The sequence below is a fragment of the Perca flavescens genome, chromosome 3 (assembly GCF_004354835.1).
Source record: "Perca flavescens isolate YP-PL-M2 chromosome 3, PFLA_1.0, whole genome shotgun sequence".
Taxonomy (NCBI): domain Eukaryota; kingdom Metazoa; phylum Chordata; class Actinopteri; order Perciformes; family Percidae; genus Perca; species Perca flavescens.
In genome coordinates, this window is record NC_041333.1 from 33,645,860 (window position 1) to 33,667,891 (window position 22,032).

Below are 22,032 nucleotides of genomic sequence, written 5' to 3' on the forward strand. Positions count from 1 at the left end.
CTGACAAATCTACTCCCACACTTTTTTCATTAACATTTAACACTACGCCTGTTTTTCAGGAGAAAAATAGTTTCTAGATTAAAAAAAAAAAAAAGCCAGGACAAAGGTATTGACATGTCAACACGCACTGAGTAGTATGTATGTGTATTGGGATTTTTGCCTTTCTGGTTTAATCAAGTCTTTGAATTTCTTATTATACGATTATAAGGGTTTCTGTGCCAAGTGTTTTTGTCAAAGCAGCATTGCAGATAATGTTGGTTAAGATGTTTAATCAATAAAACAATATTTACACACACAAAAAAGATCTTTAACTGATGTCTTGACCTTCACAGCGATGAATCATTAGTCAGTGGACATGTTGGTGTTTTATGAGGTTTTCAGTGTACGTCCACTCAAAATCTGTCAGCCTGAATCATTCATTCATTCATCCATCTGTTATCTACATACTTTGCAGGGTCACAGGGAGCTGGAAGCTATAGCAACTCACATTGGGCAAGAGGCGGAGCACACCCACTTATAAATACAAATCCCTTCGGTAGAAAACATGCAGCGGTATGGAAGCCAATATACAGCAGGACAAGAAAATTAATGTGTGTGACTTCAACTAAAATACTCATCTGAAATCAAAGTTATGAGATATTGTATTAACTCAAAACTTTGGCTTGAGCAGCACAAAATTGAACTTATTATCTCCTAATTTGGATTATCTCATTATATTTAATTTATGTCATCATTTTTACTTTATAACTCAAACTGTTGACTTGGTAAGTAAAGATTAAAAGATAGGAAATGTTGACTAGTTGATTAGTTCATAATGTTGACTTTGTAACAAAAATGAAGACGTTCACATAGTCTCATAGTATGATAAACAACATCCTCACGTCCACCATGCAAATCAAACTCTTAATTTTATCGTTAGATGAAACGTCAGTGGTGCAGAGAGAGCCAATATACCCAGGGTGAAGTTTAGCTAAATTAAAGAAAACACATTTCTGTCCGAACATTACACAAATCACGATAATTGATATTATCTTGAAAGGTCAACAGGCTTAATAAGTTACAGTTTAAATATAGTTCACAAGTACTGTATATATGTTAGGCTTGAAACACTGGCTGAATTTCAAAGCTAATGTCAAAAACTACTACTCACTGCAATTCCTGCAAGAAAAAGTAAAGAAAAACAAATTTTCTCCAGAAACAAAAGTCCCCCCTCCCCATTTAAAAAGGTTTTCTCATCAAAACAGTGTCATTTATTTTAGTCTAATCCTTTTACAGTGCCAATAAAAAAGTATTTGTGATGTTGATGCCCCTCAGTGGTGGTATCAAAAAGAGAGGGACAGCAATGCACACTCCCCAACAGTTATGGTTGGTCTCATGTTCACTGCAGCTAAAACATCTCATATACTGGAGTTAAATGTGAAAACAGCAGATAAAGAAGCACATGGATCACTCTCACCTGTAAACATCACATAGAAAATACAGCAGGATTATTTCACAGTACTGAAGACATTCACTGCAGAAGCAGAAGAACAGCCAAAGCACAGCAAAAGAAATGTTAAGGAAGGTATTATTCTCACCTTTTTTCTGCTGCAGATTAAAGACACCAAATCACATGAATGAGTTTTCCCAGAGGATGGACTGTGGAGGAGAAAGTGATAAACGATGCACCCCTGTGCATGACGTCTTCCCTGTGTGTGTGTGTGTGTGTGTGTGTGTGTGTGTGTGTGTGTGTGTGTGTGTGTGTGTGTGTTTGTGTGTGTGTGTGTGTGTGTGTACCTACTTATCTACTGCTGCGATGATGCTCTGCGACGTAGGCTTCAGGGGTGAGTGTATGCGAGGGGCGATTAATGCTGTATGAGGAGTGAACAATGCCACAGAGCGGAGGCAAGCAAGAGACTGCAGCGTCACCAGCTTTACTGATGATGGAGCAGACTTTCCTTCTGTGACGATGAGATTAGACTTTTTTTTTTACCCTTTACTGCTCAGACTGTGCCTAAATAAGCAGTGGCGTCTTATTTCATCATTTCAGTATCTCATCGTCTCCTTTCCCTTGAGTCTAAAATGAAGTTGTGAAGCAGCACAGCCCAATTGGGTCACAATGGTTAGCATTTGTTTTGCTAACCTTTCACATTGAGACTTCAGATACAGTATTAGGGGACCACTAAGGTCTATATAAAAGAGACTTCAGATACAGTATTAGAGGACCACTAAGGTCTATATAAAAGAGACTTCAGATACAGTATTAGAGGACCACTAAGGTCTATATAAAAGAGACTTCAGATACAGTATTAGTGGACCACTAAGGTCTATATAAAAGAGACTTCAGATACAGTATTAGAGGACCACTAAGGGCTATATAAAAGAGACTTCAGATACAGTATTAGGGGACCACAAGGCCTATATAAAAGAGACTTCAGATACAGTATTAGGGGACCACAAGGCCTATATAAAAGAGACTTCAGATACAGTATTAGGGGACCACTAAGGTCTATATAAAAGAGACTTCAGATACAGTATTAGGGGACCACTAAGGTCTATATAAAAGAGACTTCAGATACAATATTAGGGGACCACTAAGGTCTATATAAAAGCATCCAAAGAGCACCATGTCATGGGACCTTTAACACCAGATTTTTTTTCAGCACACACAGAAAATTTGATATTGGATTAATTAACATCACTTACTCTACCTTTAATTAAGGAAACAGGGTTGTAGGCAAACAGGTTAAAATGTTGTTTTATTGTGCACCAATGTGTCATCAACAACCCCTCATACACGTCCACTCTCCTCAGCTCCCCGTCCCTCTGTGTGGCACGAATCGCCTCTCCTATCGGTGAGTGGGCTGCAAGTCAAATGAGCTCTCCGTCATCCTGCTATGTGAGCGCACCGGAGGCTACTGCGGTAAGATGCGGCGACGCACGATGCCGAGCGGTGGATGACATGATGCGCAATGGCCGAACGAGTGGGGGGGAGGAGAGAGACACGGAAATAAGATTCACTGCGTGGTGTTCAGCTCTCATTTAGACGATGGCACAGAAGTGAATGCATGTTTGACTCATCTGTAGTGCTGTAGCGCCAGTGGTGCAGGCCGACTGGAAGGATGTGGCGGCGCTGATCCCACTAAAGGACGCTCCACAGCCCGAGGACGGTTGAATAAAGGCTTCGTCAGTAAACAACGAGGAAGCACAAAGACATTAAGTAAAGGACACTTAATTCAAAGCCTGGACCGGGGACACCGAGGCATCGAATGAGCTAAGAAACAAGCAAACCTTTCATCGGGCATCCCTTTCAGGACATAAAGGCTGGGGATAGTGGTTTTCCAGGTACAGTGTGTGGTTTGACGTTGTTCATCTTCATCATAGTGGTACACAGCCTGCTGATAGGAGTAGGCTAAGTGTGATATGCGTGGCCCAAGCCTATTTCTGCCGCTTATGTTTTATTGAGTCACTTTGGGTAAATCATTTAAACTGTGTAGGCGTGAGTAGTGGATTTATGGATGTATGGCCACCTGTGTTTTCATTTTTATTCCAGTTGATGATTCTGTATGGCTGATGCAACAACTAATCTAATTGGAACCACAATGGACATGGTGTGAATGCACTTTTTTTTATATATATAAGAATGGGGCTTGATTGTGTGGGAGCAGTTTGTAAAGAAGCCACTTGGATTCAAATGTATGACCTTTGACAGACTCACACCCCCACAGACGTGATAGCTGTAATCCAGTCAGCCAAAAGTCAAACGAAATCACTTGTGGGATTGCGTGGAATTCATTATGAGAAATTAAACATTTCTCATTTATGTTTTCATTTACATTTTAATTACATCTGCCTAGAATCCGCTCTAATTGCTTTCTAATTAGCCAGACAGTTAAAGTAAAGGGTTGAATTGTGTCTCGCATGATGCTTGCCATATTTACCATATCAAACTATTAGACTAACTGATGAGTCTATTGTTTCTTAATGTGCACACAGCACATTTTGTTTTTCAACGGTTTGTCCTTATTTTCCTTGTTTTGTGCCACTTCCCTGCAGGTGGTTTTGTGACAGCTGAGTCAGTCCTCAGTGAGAAAGACGTGAAGCTCTGAAGAAGGCATCGCTGAGCATCCGTGTGGTAGAAAACAAACTTTTCATTATCCTCTCTATCATCGGCGCTGACAGCTGGACATCTGACCTGGGCGTTTCTTTTCTTCGCCAGGAGACTCTCAAAGATAAGGAGCGATTAAGGGGAAACAGAAGCACAACTCCATCTCGCTGTCAGGAAAACAGTCCATTCTATTTTTGTCTTTGTGTCCAAAAACTCAGATGCCGTTTGAATGAACTGAGTCAGCTCTCTCTTGCGGTGTCAAGTAAATATATTCTCCCTTGTCAAAATGAATCAGTAAGACATTCTCAAGAGTATTTCAGCTCTATGCATAATGCTTAGGGTATTTTTTTCCAAACTCTGATCTTTTTACATTTGAGCTTTCACGCTCTGAATCAAGAATAGACTCTTGATAGGGCCAGCATTCTCTCTTACAAATGAGAATTCAACTTGACCTGACAGCTGCGTTTTAATAAAGTATAAGCGAGGGCGAACCAATAAAACATAAATGAGGCCAACAACAAGCACCATGCTCCAGCAGAATAACAACAACAACTACCCCTGCCTGAATGTGTCAGGCTCCACCCGGGAAATGCTCCAGAAGTGCTCCAGAGCCTCTCTGCCCTTCCCCAGCCGGCTGGAGCTGGGCCTGGGAGACCTGCCGCTCATCCGGGGCCTCCGAGCCTGGGCCCTGTGCTCCAAGAGCCGCCGAAAGGCTGGTGGTGTGCTGGGAGGACAAGCCCCCACAGCTCCTCCTGCGGTCCGCGGGGGTTCGACTTCCTGCCCCAGGCCTGCAGATGTGTACCTGAGCAGGGAGTGGGGTCGCATGGGGTACGGGCTTCCCTTGGGACTGGATGCCAGGCAGGCTGGGATCGGAGCTTTGGTAACAGTTGCCACTCTGAAGACCTCGGAGGGCGGTGGGAAGACCCAAACTCAATGCCTCTTCCTCCGGACCGAGAAAGGGAGCTGTTTGTACTCCACAGCTAAGCCCAGTTCTGGTGTGACTAACAGTGCTGCCTCCAGCGTGGTTGGGGGATGGCTGAGAGGGAAGACAGGAGGAGAAGGAGGAGGAGGCAGAGACATCCCAATCGGGAGAAGGGACAATGGGCCAACTCCGCCGGCGCATACCGGAGTAAACCGGGTTAGGGTGCGATCCGGCCGGAGATGGAGGAAGTCCAGTAATGCAGCAGCTCGGGAGAAAACAGGCGTGAGCAGAGAGAGACATCAGAGTAGCAGGGAGGATCCCGCCGGAGAAATCCCTCTGGAAGAAAGGCAGGAAGAGCGAGACAAAGGAGGCCTGGCCAGTAAACCGTTTCCCAGCCCGCAGCCGGACAGCAGGAGAGCCAGACCGGAGAAAGAGGGAGCATGCAGAAGTCCTAGATGCTGCCACAATGCTTCTCTCAAAACCTGTACTCAGTGTGGAAGGAAAGCACAGAGGAGGGAAAGCCAGGATCCACACGAGGGAGGTGAAAGTCCAAGAAGAGGCACCTCAAACAGGCTGAACAGTGAGGTGAAAGGAATGAAGAAGGAGAGGCAAAAGAATGTGGAGGAGGAGAAAGAAGGCCTCTGCACATTAGAGTCATCTTGCTCTGTTTCGGCTGTACCAAACCCTGACCTAGAATTGAACCACTTTCGCCCAGAATCTCACAGCGGCTGTGATGTCGAAGAGATCAGAGAAGCCGAGAGCAACGAGGAGCTAAAGACACAAACCTCTCATGGCACGGACGACTATTCAGAGAGAGAGGAGGATACAAACTCTGAGGTTATGAAAATACATACCGGACTTAATGATTTCATTCATGGCCACTCTGGACCAGTGACAGATGACTTTACATCAAGACATATCCGATATTGTGACAGAAAACAAAGTGTAAAAGAAGTAATAGCAGCTAATGTGAATGGATTTTCGGATCACGTGGAGGCAGATCAAGAATCCAAAAAAGGGAAGGAGAGGGCGGATGTTGAAGACGAGGAAGGGAGCTTCAATCAGACGCCTGCAGGATTCTCGGTTGTATCTGACTGCTATGAGGACGTCTCTGTCTCCACCTGCCCTGCACCCATCAGCACTGCAGTCTCTCCCGAGCACCCCGCCGCTGTAGAGGGCAGCAGCTGCAATGCTGACCGTGACACTTGTGGTGGTCGGAGAGAGCAGGAGAACAGCACGGAAGATTCCCTCGAGGGGTACCAACAAGGGGTAGCAGACCCAGGGATTGTTACGGGTAAAGAAGAACTGGATGCAAGCAGATTTGAGCAACAAGAGCTAAACTGTGCGGCTGGCGAGGACAACACTGGGAACGAGAACAAAAACAGAAAACCTCCGTTGTTCTTTCAAACTGTGGCAAACGGCAAAGAGCTGAAGGAGAGAGAAGCTCCATCGTCGCCTCTCAGACAAGTAGCTCCTTCCATTTTTGAGACCGACAGCAGAAACGTTACAGAAAACAGTCGCCACCGTTGTACAACTGAGCTTAATGGAGCAGAGCGGAGAGATGAGCTGGTGTGGGATGTTAGAGAAGAGGAGTCACAAGAGGAGAATATAGGGGCGAGAGTAAATCCTAGGGAAGGGGATGAAGAGATTAGATTAGAGATTTGGAGCACCTGCAACGAACCGGAAGACGGCGAGGATAAAGGCGATGACGATAAAGAACGACACCCTGAGGATGACTTGAATGACAGTACCGTACAGGAGGATAATGACAAAGAAGTAAGGAAAAACTGTGCACTAAAAGACAACTGGAGGTCAGAGGAGTTGGCAGAGGGATGCTGCGGAAGGAAGAAAGAGGTTGGAGCCACCTGTGGACAAACCAGCATCAGCCATGTTGAAGCGAATGGAGAGACCAGCACCAACATCACAAATGTTGCCTGTGCTGATCCCTCCAACGCTCTTGCACACTCCCTGGCTAATCCTGCCCCCTTGTTGCCTCCCCTGGGATCCATGGCAACATGCCTGCCCTGTCTGGAGACGGAGGAGGAGGAGGAGGAGGAGGAGGAGGAGGAGAAGGAAAGGGTCAGCGTGCCAGCAGGAGACCTAAAAGAAGGCCAGGAAGGAAAGAGGAGGCTCGGGAGACAGGTGGAAGAGCACGGCGAGGTGGAGAGGGGCTCCGCCGTGGCCACTGAGGAGGGGAGGAAAGAGGAGGAGGAGGAGGAGGATAAGGAGGAAGATGAGTTTGGAGTATTCATGCAGGCGGAGGGAGAGCCAGCCTGCAGCGAGGGATACACCATGTCTGCCTCAGTGCCTTGTGGGAGCAGAGCAAGTGTTGGTGAGTGTCATGGTTGTTGGTTTGTCGTTCTGTGTCTTCTTGGCTGGCCTTGCCCTCCCTCTCTTTCTTTCTCTTTTAGTATCTCTCACCTTTGGGAGCTTTAGTAAGGTTGCCTTTCTGTTTGACAGACATGGGAAAGAGGGTCTTTTGGTTAAAAGGCCTTAGAAGTAGAGTATTACAGAGATGTCAGAAACATACAGATTTAGAGACCGAAGAATATCAGCACTCAGGGTATTAGTGCATTTTTAACACACTTCTGGAATGGAAACAAATGGCTGTGATTGGAAGGAAACATCAATCCAAAAATGTATTGCAAATGGTCACAAATGTAAAGTATACATGATTTATTGTGAAGAAGCTAAAACTCACAAGCACACTGGTATGGTCCTTTTAAAGCAAAAAAAATACTAAATAATAAATGTACTAATAAATAATGTCAGACTCATCCACAGCGCTCTGAGTTAACTGAATGACTAAAATAATAATCTGACAATATAATATATACTGTAGCAGTCACGACACACATGCAGCTGGGTGTGTGGCATCTTTGTGCCTTTTTGTTTTTCTGTGTTAATCAGTCTTTATGTTCTCTTGTTATGTTCCATTTGGCTAATCACCTAAGCCCAGTTTCCACTGCGGGGTCAAGCGAGGCTAAGCCGGGGTTTAATTATTATTTATTTCTTCTCAGTTTATCCACCTCAAGACATTTTTGTGATTATTTAAACCTATTGCTAAAGAGTTATCAGCAGAAGGTGCTGTCTACAGTGACATAAAGCCCTTTGTGTGCAGTGTCATGTGTTAAAGGTCCCATGACATGGTGCTCTTTGGATGCTTTTATATAGACCTTAGTGGTCCTCTAATACTGTATCTGAAGTCTCTTTTATATAGGCCTTAGTGGTCCCCTAATACTGTATCTGAAGTCTCTTTTATATAGGCCTTAGTGGTCCCCTAATACTGTATCTGAAGTCTCTTTCCCGAAATTCAGCCTTGGTGCAGAATTACATCCACTAGAGCCAGTCCCACAATGAGCTTTCCTTAGGATGTGCCATTTCTGTGTCTGTAGCTATTGAGGAGGAGAGTGGGAGGGGCAAGGTGGAGGATGGGGGTGTGGCCTTGACCAACTGCCACTTTGCTCATTTGAAAGCCATGATGTCTCTTTTTCATGGGCGGGCCAAATTCTCTGGGCAGGCAAAGCAGAGAAAGGAGAGGTAACCTTGCTCCTTATGACCACATAAGGAGAATATTCCAGACCGGCCCATCTGAGCTTTCATTTTCTCAAAGGCAGAGCAGGATACCCAGGGCTCGGTTTACACCTATCACCATTTCTAGCCACTGGGGGACCATAGGCAGGCTGGGGGAACGCATATTAAAAAACCTCATAAAGTGAAATTTTCATGCCATGGGACCTTTTTAAAGGACTATTCCAGTGTTTTTGCTTTAAGCTTGCTCTGATTGGTTGTATGTCTATTAAATTGCATTTGTGCCTCTCATCCCTTGGAAATCGAAATGAACTAAGAGCTTCCGGACTAATACGCATTTGCAAATTAGCCTGGCTATGTCAGGTTATGTCACTTCACCTACGTTTTTATTTGCACCTTAAGTAGCCATGCAGATACTTTTGGTTTGATTTGCTCAGGTAAGGTATGAAGGCGTGAAGTCCCTTCCTTGCAGGGAGACCCCTGATACAGCTGTCTCAGCAACGACTCACAACAAATATTCACTCACTTGTTTACTTGCAACAGAATGATCAAAGGTCCCATATTGTAAAAAGTGAGATTTCCATGTTTTCTTTTATTATAAAGCAGGTTGAGGTGCTCTATATAAATAATGTGAAAGTATCAAAACACTCAATCCACATAGAAATGCACATAGCCCGTATTCAGAAACTGTGCCTTTAAACGAGCCGTCAGGTCTTCCGTCATTCCCCGGCTGCAATGTCTGTGCAGAGCCTCAGAGATTGCAGATGAAGAAGACCCGGAAGCACTGACCAATCAGAGCAGACTTAGCTTTTTCGGGAGGCTTAAAGAGACAGGTGCTATAAAAAGTGTGTTTCAGACAGAGGGTAAATACAGGATATATTTAGACAGATAGTATTAAAATAATATGTAAACATGTTCTAGGAGAAACCCAAAATACAAGTGTGAACCTGAAAATGAGCATAAATGGGACCTTTAACGTAACAATTAATGCAACTCGTCATGAACTGCTTCTGAAAAAGAACACCCAGGTTTGAGGGACACTAGATCTCACGTTTTACCTTCTGATACCAAATCTCAGGGTATATTGACTGATACAGATCCAACGTTAATTCTTTTTTTAAAGATAATTTTTTTGGCTTGTTCGGCCTTTATGTTTGAGAGGACAGATGAAGACATGAAAGGGGAGAAAGAGGGGGAATGACATGCAGCAAAGGGCTGCAGGTCGGTTGTTGCTATTACATAGCTAACACCTTCAATGCAATGTAGGTTTAGTTGGTCGTCCATCCAGGTCATCTGAATGAGGGCAAAGCCGGCTGGAAACGCACAACAACACTACAGGGACATCTACAACGGAGACTAGACTAATATTAACCGTGTGTGTTTGTGTCTGATAACAGCACTTGGAAACCACGCCATCACCGGGGAGTTGACCCACTGGACAACAGGCTGGACAGACAGCTCCTTCCACCAATCAGACGACACCTGGACAGCTTTTCCTCAGGATTCGTCAGATGAAGGCCGAGACATGGTGGGACAGTGGTGGCCTACCAGCGCCGTGGAGGAGAGCAGAAACAGCCTCTCGGCCAATCAGAATCTGGTATAGTTGTACTTCTGTGCTCAGCCTCTTTAAGATGGCTTCCACATTACCATAAAGTAGAAATGTACCCTTAGATCTTCTTACACAAACACACACACAAACACACACACAAACACACACACACGCACACAATGCAGACTGCGTCCAAGCCTCTCCTTTGAGGCTAAGTGACACTCACACACAAAATTCTCGCTGTTTTGAGATTGAGACCTGTTTGAAGTAATACATTGATGTAATAAATTGCGTAAGTAGTTTTTTACGAGATACTTTTTTACTCTTACTCAATTAGTTATTTTACTTTTACTTCTACTTAAATCATAATAATTTTAAAGTAACAATACTTTGACCTTTTTTGTTTACCCACCCCTGCTAAAATTGTTAAGTCCCACAAAACAGGTGTGTGTGGGATTTCTGCCTTCAACCAAGGACACATGTATGAGCATACAGCTAGCTTTGTTTTCTTTACTTTTTTGGGGGGCATTTCGGCCTTTATTAGATAGGAAAGCTGAGATATGAAAGGGGAGGAAGAGAGGGGAAGAAATGCAGTAAAACCAGCACAGGTCGGACTCAAACTCTGGACCTTCTGCGTTGAGGAAACCTCCTCTGCATATTTGCACCCGCTCTACCAACTGAGCTAACCGGCCACTAGCTAGCTTTGTTGATAGTTCATGAACATACTAGTTAGTTGTTCTGGCTGCATTGCAAAACTCAGTATCAACATAACCAATACTTTCTATTTGAAGTAACCTTTATGTCTAAATCCTATCACTTGCCCAGATCTAGGCCAACCCTGAGTTCAAACTATTTTAAAATACAGAGGGTGATATGGATTTTTTTGGTAGCAAATTGCTAATGATTTTGCCTTTAGCTGGCCTTGTGTTCATACAAATATTCCCTTTTCAGGCTCAGTTTGAATCTAAACCAGGGGTGGCAAACCTGTGGCTCTTGAGCCGTATGCGGCTCATTGCCTGCTCCTTTGAGGCTCTTACTGTGTGGCTGGGTGCTGTGTTATTGGTGGATTTCTTTTTTTTTTTTACTTTTTGAAACATTTCAGATAAGTAAAAAAAAAAAAAAAAAAGGATACGAGGAAAAACAGCAGCCACAGATCACCTTCCTCATTAACCCTTTCACTGCTGAATCAGATTGTTTGAAAGCCCCTCTATTGACAAATGAATGAAAGAGTCGTTCGAGTGGCCACAACCGAGTACAACCAGACTTAAAAAGGAGTGTGGATAACAAAGACTGTCAGGTTTCCCACTGAGTCAATCTAAGTAAGAAATAAAAAACCTATGAAAACTGCTATGTATTATGACTTTCATTAGATCTGGAAGTCACTGTTGCTGTTGTAATGTGGACGTGCATGTGTTGTGTGGCTTTTTGCTATGGTGCGTGTTTTTTTGTGGCTCTTTATGCTAAACTGGTTGGCCACCCCTAATCTAAACTGTATTTTCTGAATCTCAGACCAAATAGTTTGCAACTATTGATATTGAAAGTCAGAAGTGTGCCAGTGGTAACTGCAGACCCCAGGGACAGCTAATGTTGCGGGCAGATTGATTCTAAAGGTAGTCAAAGTGAAAAGTGTTCCAAAATAAATGGACTGTATTTATATAGCATTTTTCTAGTCTTAGCCACCACTCAAATCGCTTTACAATACAAGCCAGCATTCACACATTCATACACTGATGGCAGAGGCTACGATGCAAGGTGCCAGCAGGAGGGGAGGGATAAACATTCACACTTTGGGGTTCAGGATCTTGCTCAAGAACACTTTGACAGGATTAGGATTAGGATGAACCATCTGTCTATGACGTCTGCCATTGTTGTTTTGAACAGACGCAGCCGTCTCACACACACACCTAAACCACGCCCGTAACTCCCAGTAGCTCCTCACGGGATGCTGATTGGTCGAACAACTGGATGTTCGGACACAAACACGTTACTTGAAGCCTAATACGATTTCCTTGTGCTATGTGATCCTGCGATTCTCGCGTGATCTCGTGATATTGCGAGATTTCAAAATAATTGCTCCCATGGTGCTATAAGAATATTTGAGTTAAAGCATCTCAGATACAACAGTAGTGACATTACCAGGGTTTCCGCAGGGTCTTAAAAAGTCTAAAATTTCAAAATAAAAATGTTAAGCCTTAAAAAGTCTTACATTGCTGCAGTATTGTGTTCTAGGTCTTAAATTACTTGAAACACGTCTTAATTTTCTTACGCCCATGAAACGCTACCTCTAATGCTCTATTTTTTTTATTCCGTGGTGTTGTAGCTCTTTCTTTTCGCTAGTCCAAATATAATTTTGCTGTATTATGACTACAAATGAGACCAACATGCAAATTGCATTGCAGCCAGTCAGCTTTCGTGTTATTGGCACGAGTCCCTTTCGGATTGTACCACAGACATTAAACTGATTTTATTCCCCAGCTATGGGGAAGTGCAAGTTTAGCGATATTTGGCTTGAAAAAAAACTAATTTAGGGCTTAGTGAAGCAATTTGTTACATCACGAGACCTGGTATCACGCAATACTTCCTGACGCTGAGGCAGGCAGGTGGGGGAAGCGAGACGACCACCATTCAACTCGAAAAAAGTTAGATAACTATTCCAATGACTCCAAAGCTGTTCAGTTAAAGTAAATTAAGTTAAAAAAAAAAAAAACTGCACAGTTCCCCTTTAATAAAACCTACACAGCAGTGGTGCCATTCCAATGTATTTACTATGGCTTTGTCCACAGACAAAAAAGAGCTTTAAATTGAAATTAGACCCACAAACAACAACTGTTTTTAAGCTTCCATTCCCACCATTTTAGCTCAAACCTAAAACCCTTTGCATTCCTGGTGCTGTAAGAATATTTGAATTAAAGCATCCATTAAGAGGTATTTGAGGTTGAGTTACTGAGGCTGCTTCAATATCTAACAACACACCGCTCTCCTCTCCCCACTTAATTTACCAGCTGAGGGCTAAATGTGTTGACACAGGCTGGCTGCTGGCTGCAAGGCCCCTGAGGCTCCCAAAGTAAATCAATGACAACAATAAACATGCAGTATATGGAATATTTTTCTGTTTATAAATCCAGGCCACATTTATCAGAGCAGTTGTACCCCAAAGGACAGCTATACTGCACGTTATCCTAGATGTGTCTAAAATAAACTGGTCATGATTTATTTCAGCTAATAATGATGTAGTTAGACTTTTGTGCATCATTTAATCTGCGTATCCACCTGAAGACACTTCTTTGACATTTGTGGTTTTTAAGGAAATGTTCGTCAGCCTCAGCTATATATATATATATATATATATATATATATACTTTGTATTTAGTGCTAATTAGCTGCTAGCATGACTGTAGACTCTTTAGACACGTTAATCAACACCTTGATCTGAATGTTTTTTTTTTTTAAATCATTGGATCCAAAATGTGACTTGTTCAGAAGTAATTAAGCGCCATACTGTCGTTTGTGTTTTTCAGTTTCCTGCATCAATACCATGGAAACAGTTTTTAGACCTAAAACTACTTTTTTTTTTTTTTAAACTCACATTAGATCCTCTAAGCTCTCAGTGCATTTTTTTTTCTTTAAAAATTGGGAAAGAAAAAGAAGCCGGCACTGCAGGAAGACTGTCCCAGTGGACATCTAACGCAGTGAAAAGATGCAGATGAAAAATTAGCTCTGCGGAAAGCTGCAGTGAAGGAGAGTGTTGGGAGAAAACTGCTTTCAAATGAGTTGACTCATATGCTTCTAGTGTAATGAAGAGGCCTTCAAAACAACCAAATATTAAGTTCACACATAATGAACTGAAGAGGGCAGCCAAACTCTCTGATGTAGTCACTGATGAGATGTCTTTGTCTGTCCTGTAGGCGGCTGTCTTTGCTGAAGCCTTCCCCTCGCTGCCTGCTTCCTCTTCAAGTGACCCCTGTGACCACGATACTGTTCCCACACTGACCCAGCTCCTCAGGGGCAGAGCCAGCCAGGACCAGGGGTAGGTAGACCATCTCGACTGAGCCCACTGTATGGCTGTCAGTACCCGATCCGTGCTGCCTGCACGATCCGTTCTGCGTATGCGCAAAATGTTCGTGCACGCGCTGTTGTACGAGGATTTACGTCACTGCTCGATCTGTTCCACGCTTCCGGTCGACAGCCTCCACAGGCAAGCTAACGTTAGTTTAGCTAACAGCTAATTTGGCTAACCGCTAGGTGAGACAGCATGTTAAACTTAACAGACCCTCAAAATAAAACTTGAAAATAAACGTTAACATATATAACAGCTGTTATATCAGTTCTACTTTACTTGTGCTCATTTAAAATACAATCACTCAGTACTTGTCTTTATTGTTATTACTGTAAAGTATAAAACACAAAGCTTTTCCCACTAAGTTTGACTTAACGTTATTTTAGACTGAATCTAGCGGTCAGCTAGCGGTTTGCCGAATTAGCTGTTAGCTAAACTAACGTTAGCTTCCCGGTGGAGGCTAGCGTGGAACAGATCGGGCAGTGTTGTATCCTCGGTAAAACAGTATTATCATCTGCGCATGCGTGAACATCTTGCGCATGCGCAGAACGGATCGTGCAGGCAGCACGGATCGGGTACCGACAATGGCCGTTAACATAACCCAATCATTTTGACAGAGGCGAAAATCAGAGTTGTTATTCTTTTCTCTAATACAGATGATGCTGGCCTAGCTGCTAGCGTTGCACGCCCTCATACTCTGCTTCTGACTGGCTGGTAGTCCTTACCTAGCTACTGAGCATGTGCTACTCTCAACAAAGTTGGAACAGAAGTGAGATGCCTCACTCTGTAGCTAAAACAGAGAGCTCAACACACAGGGTGAAAAGAGGAGCTGCAGCAATGTGCAGTACAACAAAAATATGGTGTTCTATGGAAATTAAACCATGTAAACTTATTCTGATATAACCTCTAAATGCAATTATGAACCTGAAAATGAGCATAATATGAGCACTTTAATTAAAATTGAAATGTATTTTGGTCTGTAAATAATTACACAAACAATATGTGATAAAAGAACAGAAAAAACAAACCGATAACAAAGAAATTCTCTTTAACAGAATTTTTTTTTTTACATTGACCCTGAGCCTTTGTTTTTAAACATGCATACCCTTACAATTATATTGTGTTAATCTCTTTTTATTAACTTTTTTGATACTTTCAGGTAATAATTGCGTGATTAAAATAATACAATATTAAATTTAAAATAGTCAAATCTCAGAATTTCCAAGCATTTGATTTAAAGGGTCTGTGAATCAAATCCAGTACACTTTTTGTCAAATTCAGGGAATATGTGCTCGCTGACTCCACCTTTTCATAAACCACCAATTCATTTCTGCGTAGTGCAATCATATGGTATAAATACTACTGAATTGAGCATTATTCATACAAGAGCAGTTGGTTAATGATATAATAACAATAATGTGTATCATCAATATGCAACATCTGCCAGTGATTACTACCTAAGTAGAGATTTCCTTCCCTAAAATATTTGTGAGTTTTCAGTGTCTCAGAGATGTCACATCATAGTCACACCAAAGGAATTATTTTTCTTTGCAAGTATTGAACATTTCTGCATTTGTATCAGCACTGTTTGTTTCTATGTAGTTGTGCCAGAGTTGTGCAGTGGAGAACCAGGAGCTTATGGAAATAAGTACAAAAGAAAAAAAGTCCTCATTTGTTTTGTTGTAAAATCTATGTTGGAATCAGGGTAGTCGTGTGGATTTGTGGATCAGTTTTTTAAATGTAACAAATTGTGGCCACCCAGTGGTTCATGTGGTGAACTGCAAGGTGGGGGTTGACTGCATCTCTGAAAACAGAACATGTTCACTGATGCACATTGCGCTTTAACAAATATGGGTTTTTGGAATGCTAACATTGTTTATTGGAGCACCAATTGCCATTATTCAGTATAATCATTAACAAAATAATTTAAAAGCAGTTCACAGACACAATTTACATTGAAGCGACTCATAAATTCTCCAAGAAATTCCCAAATAACATGGACGATTTACTGTGGGTAGTTATCTGATTCTCAAGTTTCATTGAGGAGTTTGCATATTAAATAAAGTATTTGAATAAAGTCACTACTTATTGACCATTGAGTTTCAGTAATCCAGCTTTATAGCATTTCTCCGTAAATGAAGACTGTCTTCAAACTCTCTAAACACATGTCACTCAGTAAGAAAAACAACATCCATTGAATCATTGCTTCCTCTGTCCCTGTTTGACTCTGCAGGCTGTTGGACAGTTTCCATGACTTGAACAAAATGATATGCCAGAGATACAAGAGAGAGAATGGCGTGTCTCGTGACCTGCTGCTGAGGACTTTGCGCCTGGCGCAGCCGCACACTGTGGGTAACTACTGGTATCAGTCACACTGACAGACATGGGAATGGCACTGCAGCATTCTTTAGAAAACATGATGTATCTCATATCAAAATGTCTCCTATATATCTCTAAAGTATGTGTCGATAACTTGATTCACATCATGCTGATGTGTTTCAGCATTCTGTTTAGAAAACACTTCAAATCGAATGTTACAGCAAATGATTTCTGTCTCTACACACACACACACACACACACACACACACACACACACACACACACACACACACACACACAATTTCCACATATACATTTATGCAGAGGAATTAGAACGCCGCACTTAGTGTCCGCACTTAGTGTCCAATTACCATTTGTTTAAGCTTTAAGGTTGTTCAATTGAATTAGTCAGGGCAGCCTTAACAGCATGTAAAATGACCTGATAGTGCCGTTTAACTGAAGAAAACTGCAGCTCCATTCAAATGAAGTGGCCGCTGTTAAATGCAAAACACTCCTCACACTTCACCGCCGCTGATAAATGAACAGAGCAGGCAGGCTGGTCGCACAGTTGAACCAAACCATGTGAGAAAGCTACAGAGCACCTGATGTGTGATTTACGCCTCCAGGATTTTTTTTCTGCAGAGTAGCAGAGCAGGAACTACCACTGTGTTTTTGATTTATTGTTTTAGCTATTAGTCTTGTCTTTTCTTGAGTTATTCAGGAGGTACGTGTTAGCTAACCATTCATTAGCTGTTACTTACTGATTTGTTGCTTATTTGGTTAACTAGGCCTACTGTATTCGATTTTGTCCACTTTATAACAAGGTGTTAAACATAGAATCTTGTACAAATGGATTATAACAGAGGCAACTACAACTTGACAGTCTTCATGGAAATTGTTTTATTTGTGAAATTATACAAAGGTTTTATTCTTAATGATCCCTGTCACTTCCACACAGTGAGGCATACAGCTTATTAAATAAACACTGCTATCGGATCAGTAATCTGTATCGGCTCATACCTACTGTAGTCCTGCATTGCCAGACCTATCTGGACTGGCTCCTCCACACATACAATCTGGGATTACAGAAAAAAACCATAGACTGTATAAGGAAAAAACGCTCTGGCTTGTTTACATTTCTTTAAACCAATCACAATCGTCTTGGGCGGCACTATAGGCTCCAGGCGCAGCGACGGTGGCTCTGCAAAATAATTTCTGGAAGGAACTTGTTTTGGTGGAACATTTGCATCCTGCAAAATAAAACGCCACAGACGATATTAAATGAAGTTAACTGTTCACACAATACAATAACGTGATCTATTTAAATTAGGGGGATACATGGTTAAACGTAATTTTACCAGTGCATCAGCGTGTCTATTTCGTCTACAGCAATCCCACCAATCGGTCCCAAAACGTCCCAGTTAGAGAGTAAATGCCGTAGATGTATTATTTTGTAAATCTTTACAATCATTCCCCGAAAGAACCAAGCAGGCCTGCCTTGTTGCACGATCCAAATCTTCTTCAAAACTTGACATTTTTAGCGAATAGCTTGCTAGCTCGAAGGTTGTTGTTGTTTCCCGTAGCGAACGGAGTTTGAGAACGGCAACACAGACAGAGAGTGGAAGGTGAGGGACATCCGGCGTAACGTCTGGCAGCACCGGATGTGAGGCAATTATCCCGGAAATGTATTGTCGTTGATCCAGATTAGCCCATACCCAAAGCCAAGTTCCTAGTGTCCCAAAACCCAAGGTGCCGCCATTGAATAAATAAGAAAAATCTTCCATTTACAATCATATAGAAAAAAAACAGCAAATCCTCTCATGGAACAAGATAATCAATTCTCATAATTGTTGTACATACATTTTCTGTTGACCAAAGAATCGATTAATCAACCCATCACTTTAGCACTTAAGGAGTAGACCACCGAGTTGTGTTGCTGATTTTAGCAGGTCTTCAGTAGTCTAATATCACATCTGCATCCTCGTGTTCTTATCTCTGCAGGAAAGCAGACCTGCTCCCTGGACATCCAATCGCCGTCTCTCCCCCGGCCTCCCCTCGGCCAATCAGCACGCTCAGAACGCTGCCGCTAAGCGACGGCTGTCCTATGACTACAACAGAAACACCATGGAGTAACTGAGCGGGTTCAGCTCTGGTTGGACTGTGATTGATCAACGTTTTCCTGAAGAACTGCAGGTTTTAACCCCAGCAGGGCACAACAGACCAACAGCAGGTTTCCCAAGACTCTGGATTAACAACATGTGTACTATCTGCCAGTCAAATCTTGATGGATACACTCCCTGGTTAATTAAGCCTGAGCCGCGGAGAATCCGTAGCCTGGATGAAAATGGAGCGACAGTTGTGCTTCAGATCTTGTCTCCTCCAGCTCCTGGAGATGGTGGAGTGTTTCCATTACACATGTGCCACTTGTTCACCCCCACCACCACCACCCTCTTCCTCCCATTTTATATTTTAATTTTCCTATTCGACCCTGCTAACAGCAGGTTGTACAAGGCCCTCGTTGCTATGTTGGAGGAAGAGTCAAGAACATTATGTCACCACGCCAACCCTGAAATATTTCCTTCCTGTTCTTTTATTATATAAGATTTTAATTCTACCTTAATAGAAATATTTCTCTTTGTCAGAGCTGCTGTTTTCGCCGGAAACTGTCTCATTGTTTGAATGAAATCTCAATGGGTTGAGTCACACAAAAACATTGAGTTGCAGGGAATGAATGATTTTTGGAAGGTCAGCATGCTTTGCTAACTAGTTCATCCGTATTGATGCAAGCAAATATTTCTTCCTCACTCTTCTCTTCTTATCTTTTGCCTTCTGATTAAAGATGAGATAGTTTTCTTTTCCAGAATAGTGTCACTGTGGCTCCACCAAAGAGTCGTCCAACTCAACCAATGAGATTGTTTCTTTTTGTAGAGCAGCTCTGCCAGAAAGGCTGTAGAACTAGTGTTGTGTTCGTGTCATGTGGAAGTGGAAGAAAGCAATAAGAGCAAATGATTTCTATTACAACTTGCAACCATTTAAATTATCATACAGTTCAAGATGGCAGTTGGCAATGTTACTGATAGTGAAATTTGCACACGGAAATTATTCTGAAGGTATTTAGCACTAACCTGTTTGGGTGTAAAAAAAAAAAAATTGACATTGTTTTTATAACATACAAGTTCCATTTACAAATTAATGTGACATAAAGCTTCTGTCTGCCTCCCATAAATTATTGTTTTCTTGGAGACAAAAAGCATTTAATTTATTTATAGAGCATATTTCAAGCCAATTCAAAGTTCTTTACATAAAACATTAAAAGCATCGAGGCAAAGTGCAAAAGAAATACACTACAATTAAAACAGTCATTAAAGAGCCAAGAGAATAGGAAATGAAAACAAGCCCAAATACAGTAAGCTATAAAATACAAGAATAAAAGTTAGAGTGCAGACTAGGAAATTAATTATTTGATTTAATAAAAGGCAAACAGAAAAGTCTTCTGAGAGTTGCAGCGGACCTTTAGTTTTCTGGGAGTTTGTTCCACATATATGGTGCTTAAAAACCAAACGCTGCTTCCCTGTGTTTTGTTCTGACTCTGGGGACAGAAAGTAGACCCATCACAGACAACCTGAGAGATCTGACAGGCAAACAACAACAACTTTTCTTTTGTTCTTTTACTCGTAACCTACCACCTGCCACTACTAGGGGTGCTAATTTATGAAGCGCTCCTATGGGTCGCATTAGAGGGTATTTTCGTATGGTTTGGAGAAGTGGTTAAAACCTGTATATGTATGGATGCAAACATATCTCTCCAGATGTAAACATCAGCTAGATTCATGCAAACGTCAAAGCTCATGTCCCTCCCTTTGTGTTTCTGAATGTTATCCCACTGGGGAGCAAAGTAAAGCATTATTTTTACTGGCAGAATGCTGACGATGCGTCCAGATGGGATGAGTCTTAACATTTTTGATGCATGTGCTTTCATTGTGCATTTGTGCTACAGAAAAGCCAATGACGAGAATGAATCTTGAAATAATTTTGGTTCCTCAGAGAAACAAGTTTGTCTTCCAGTTAGTGCCAACAGGAACACCAATGAAAGTGCCAATGTTTACGAGGTAACGGAAGCGAAGCGCATTCAGGAGGAAACGCTGCCTCTGGTTTCTCAGAGACACTGAAGTAGACTCAAACAAAAATGTTGGCATGTGACATTTCTCTGTTTTCTTTGTCTTTCCGTCTGGCTTCCTGTTTGCCTTTCTCTCTTTCAGCACACTCACAGCTGAGTCCACGGGCGTAACTTCTGAATCTAGCTGCCAAATCAAAACACTGTTTTTGTTTTCTGATAATATTGTTTACATTATGACCACGTCAATGATGCACTGTACATTTTTAATTTTGACATTCTATTACATTTTCTCACCTCAGAAGGTTTATTTTGCTTGTATATTTCAATCGTCAACTCAAATCATTTGTGATGAAATTCAGAAACAATCGAGTGTGTGTGTCTGTCATTTGTACAAACTACAAATTGCTGAAAAAGAAAAGATAAATATTTTCTGATCCGTCTCAAATGAGGAAGCAGTTGCCGCCTTGTTAACTGACGTAATAAAATGTTACTGTGTGATGGCTGATCGCTGCCTTGTGACATTCAGAAGTGTGATGTGTTAAAAACTGCATTACTGACAAGCTATAATCACCACAAGATAACTACTATTTAACTATTTAAGACCTTTGCCTGAAACAGAGGAACATATTGGTATCTAATTATGTAAATATATTTATATAAATGAAATCATATAGATGGAAGGACCTGGATAAGTCAACAATTAGCTGAGCTGGTATAGATTTGCTTCACAGCCAGAGGAGGAATGATTTCAGAGATCAACAACTTTTTTGATGTACTGTATATATGGGCATGAGAGTACTATATTAAGATAGATTTATAGTTTTTCTAGACTAAAATCTGAATTTAACATTATCCAATGTTGTTTTTCTCTTCTAAACTTAAAAGTCAGCCAACTCTTTTGTGTGATAAATGTGAAAATGGTGTTGCATGTTCATGCTACTGCCACACTCTTGAGTGAAAATCCTTGGACGAGGCAGAACATTTCTCTAAATGCGTTAATTTGTTGTATAAAGTGGCAAGAACGTGTTGCATCAAAACACACAGTGATATATATACAATCATGCTGATTTTTGGAGTATATGTTAGTCCAGGAGCCAGGAGCACTCAGACTTTAAGGATGGTTTGTGCAATAATTAATTGTCAGGCTCATGACCAAACATTTATGGACATTTTAAAATTCATCACAATGCTGTTTGTTGCCATCAAATTTTGCAGGATTACTCAGGCACCTACTATCAAATATATCAACAGTCATAACAAAACAGCGTTGAGACATCCAATAAATGATCCGATTAATTATGCAATAGCAGATTAGATGCATTTTGTAAGAGAAGTGGTTAAAAAATAGCTGCTGAACTGAAATCCACTGGTCACAAGCTTAAATGTTTAGCTTGTAGGCAGACTAGCATCACCTCCCCCTGACTATAAAATACACAAACACATAAAATAG

The 22,032-nt window shown here is 41.7% G+C and overlaps 1 protein-coding gene across 3 annotated transcripts; it reads left to right on the top strand.

Annotated features, from left to right (window-relative positions):
- Nucleotides 1-2,840: 2,840 nt before the first annotated feature.
- On the top strand, nt 2,841-19,923 carry si:ch211-14c7.2 (uncharacterized). Of its 3 annotated transcripts, XM_028573555.1 has the most exons (7): nt 2,842-3,324; nt 4,036-4,114; nt 4,199-7,341; nt 9,938-10,137; nt 13,995-14,116; nt 16,380-16,494; nt 18,467-19,923. In XM_028573555.1, the coding sequence occupies exons 3-7, from the start codon at nt 4,593-4,595 to the stop codon at nt 18,596-18,598; spliced, it is 3,318 nt and encodes a 1,105-aa protein (XP_028429356.1). In that variant the 5' UTR covers nt 2,842-3,324; nt 4,036-4,114; nt 4,199-4,592; the 3' UTR covers nt 18,599-19,923. The 3 variants fall into 3 exon arrangements, with proteins under 3 accessions (XP_028429357.1, XP_028429356.1, XP_028429355.1); XM_028573556.1 differs by having other exon boundaries at nt 2,841-3,324; nt 4,036-7,341; nt 16,380-16,498; XM_028573554.1 differs by lacking the exon at nt 2,842-3,324 and adding an exon at nt 3,541-3,590 and having other exon boundaries at nt 4,036-7,341.
- Nucleotides 19,924-22,032: the final 2,109 nt, after the last annotated feature.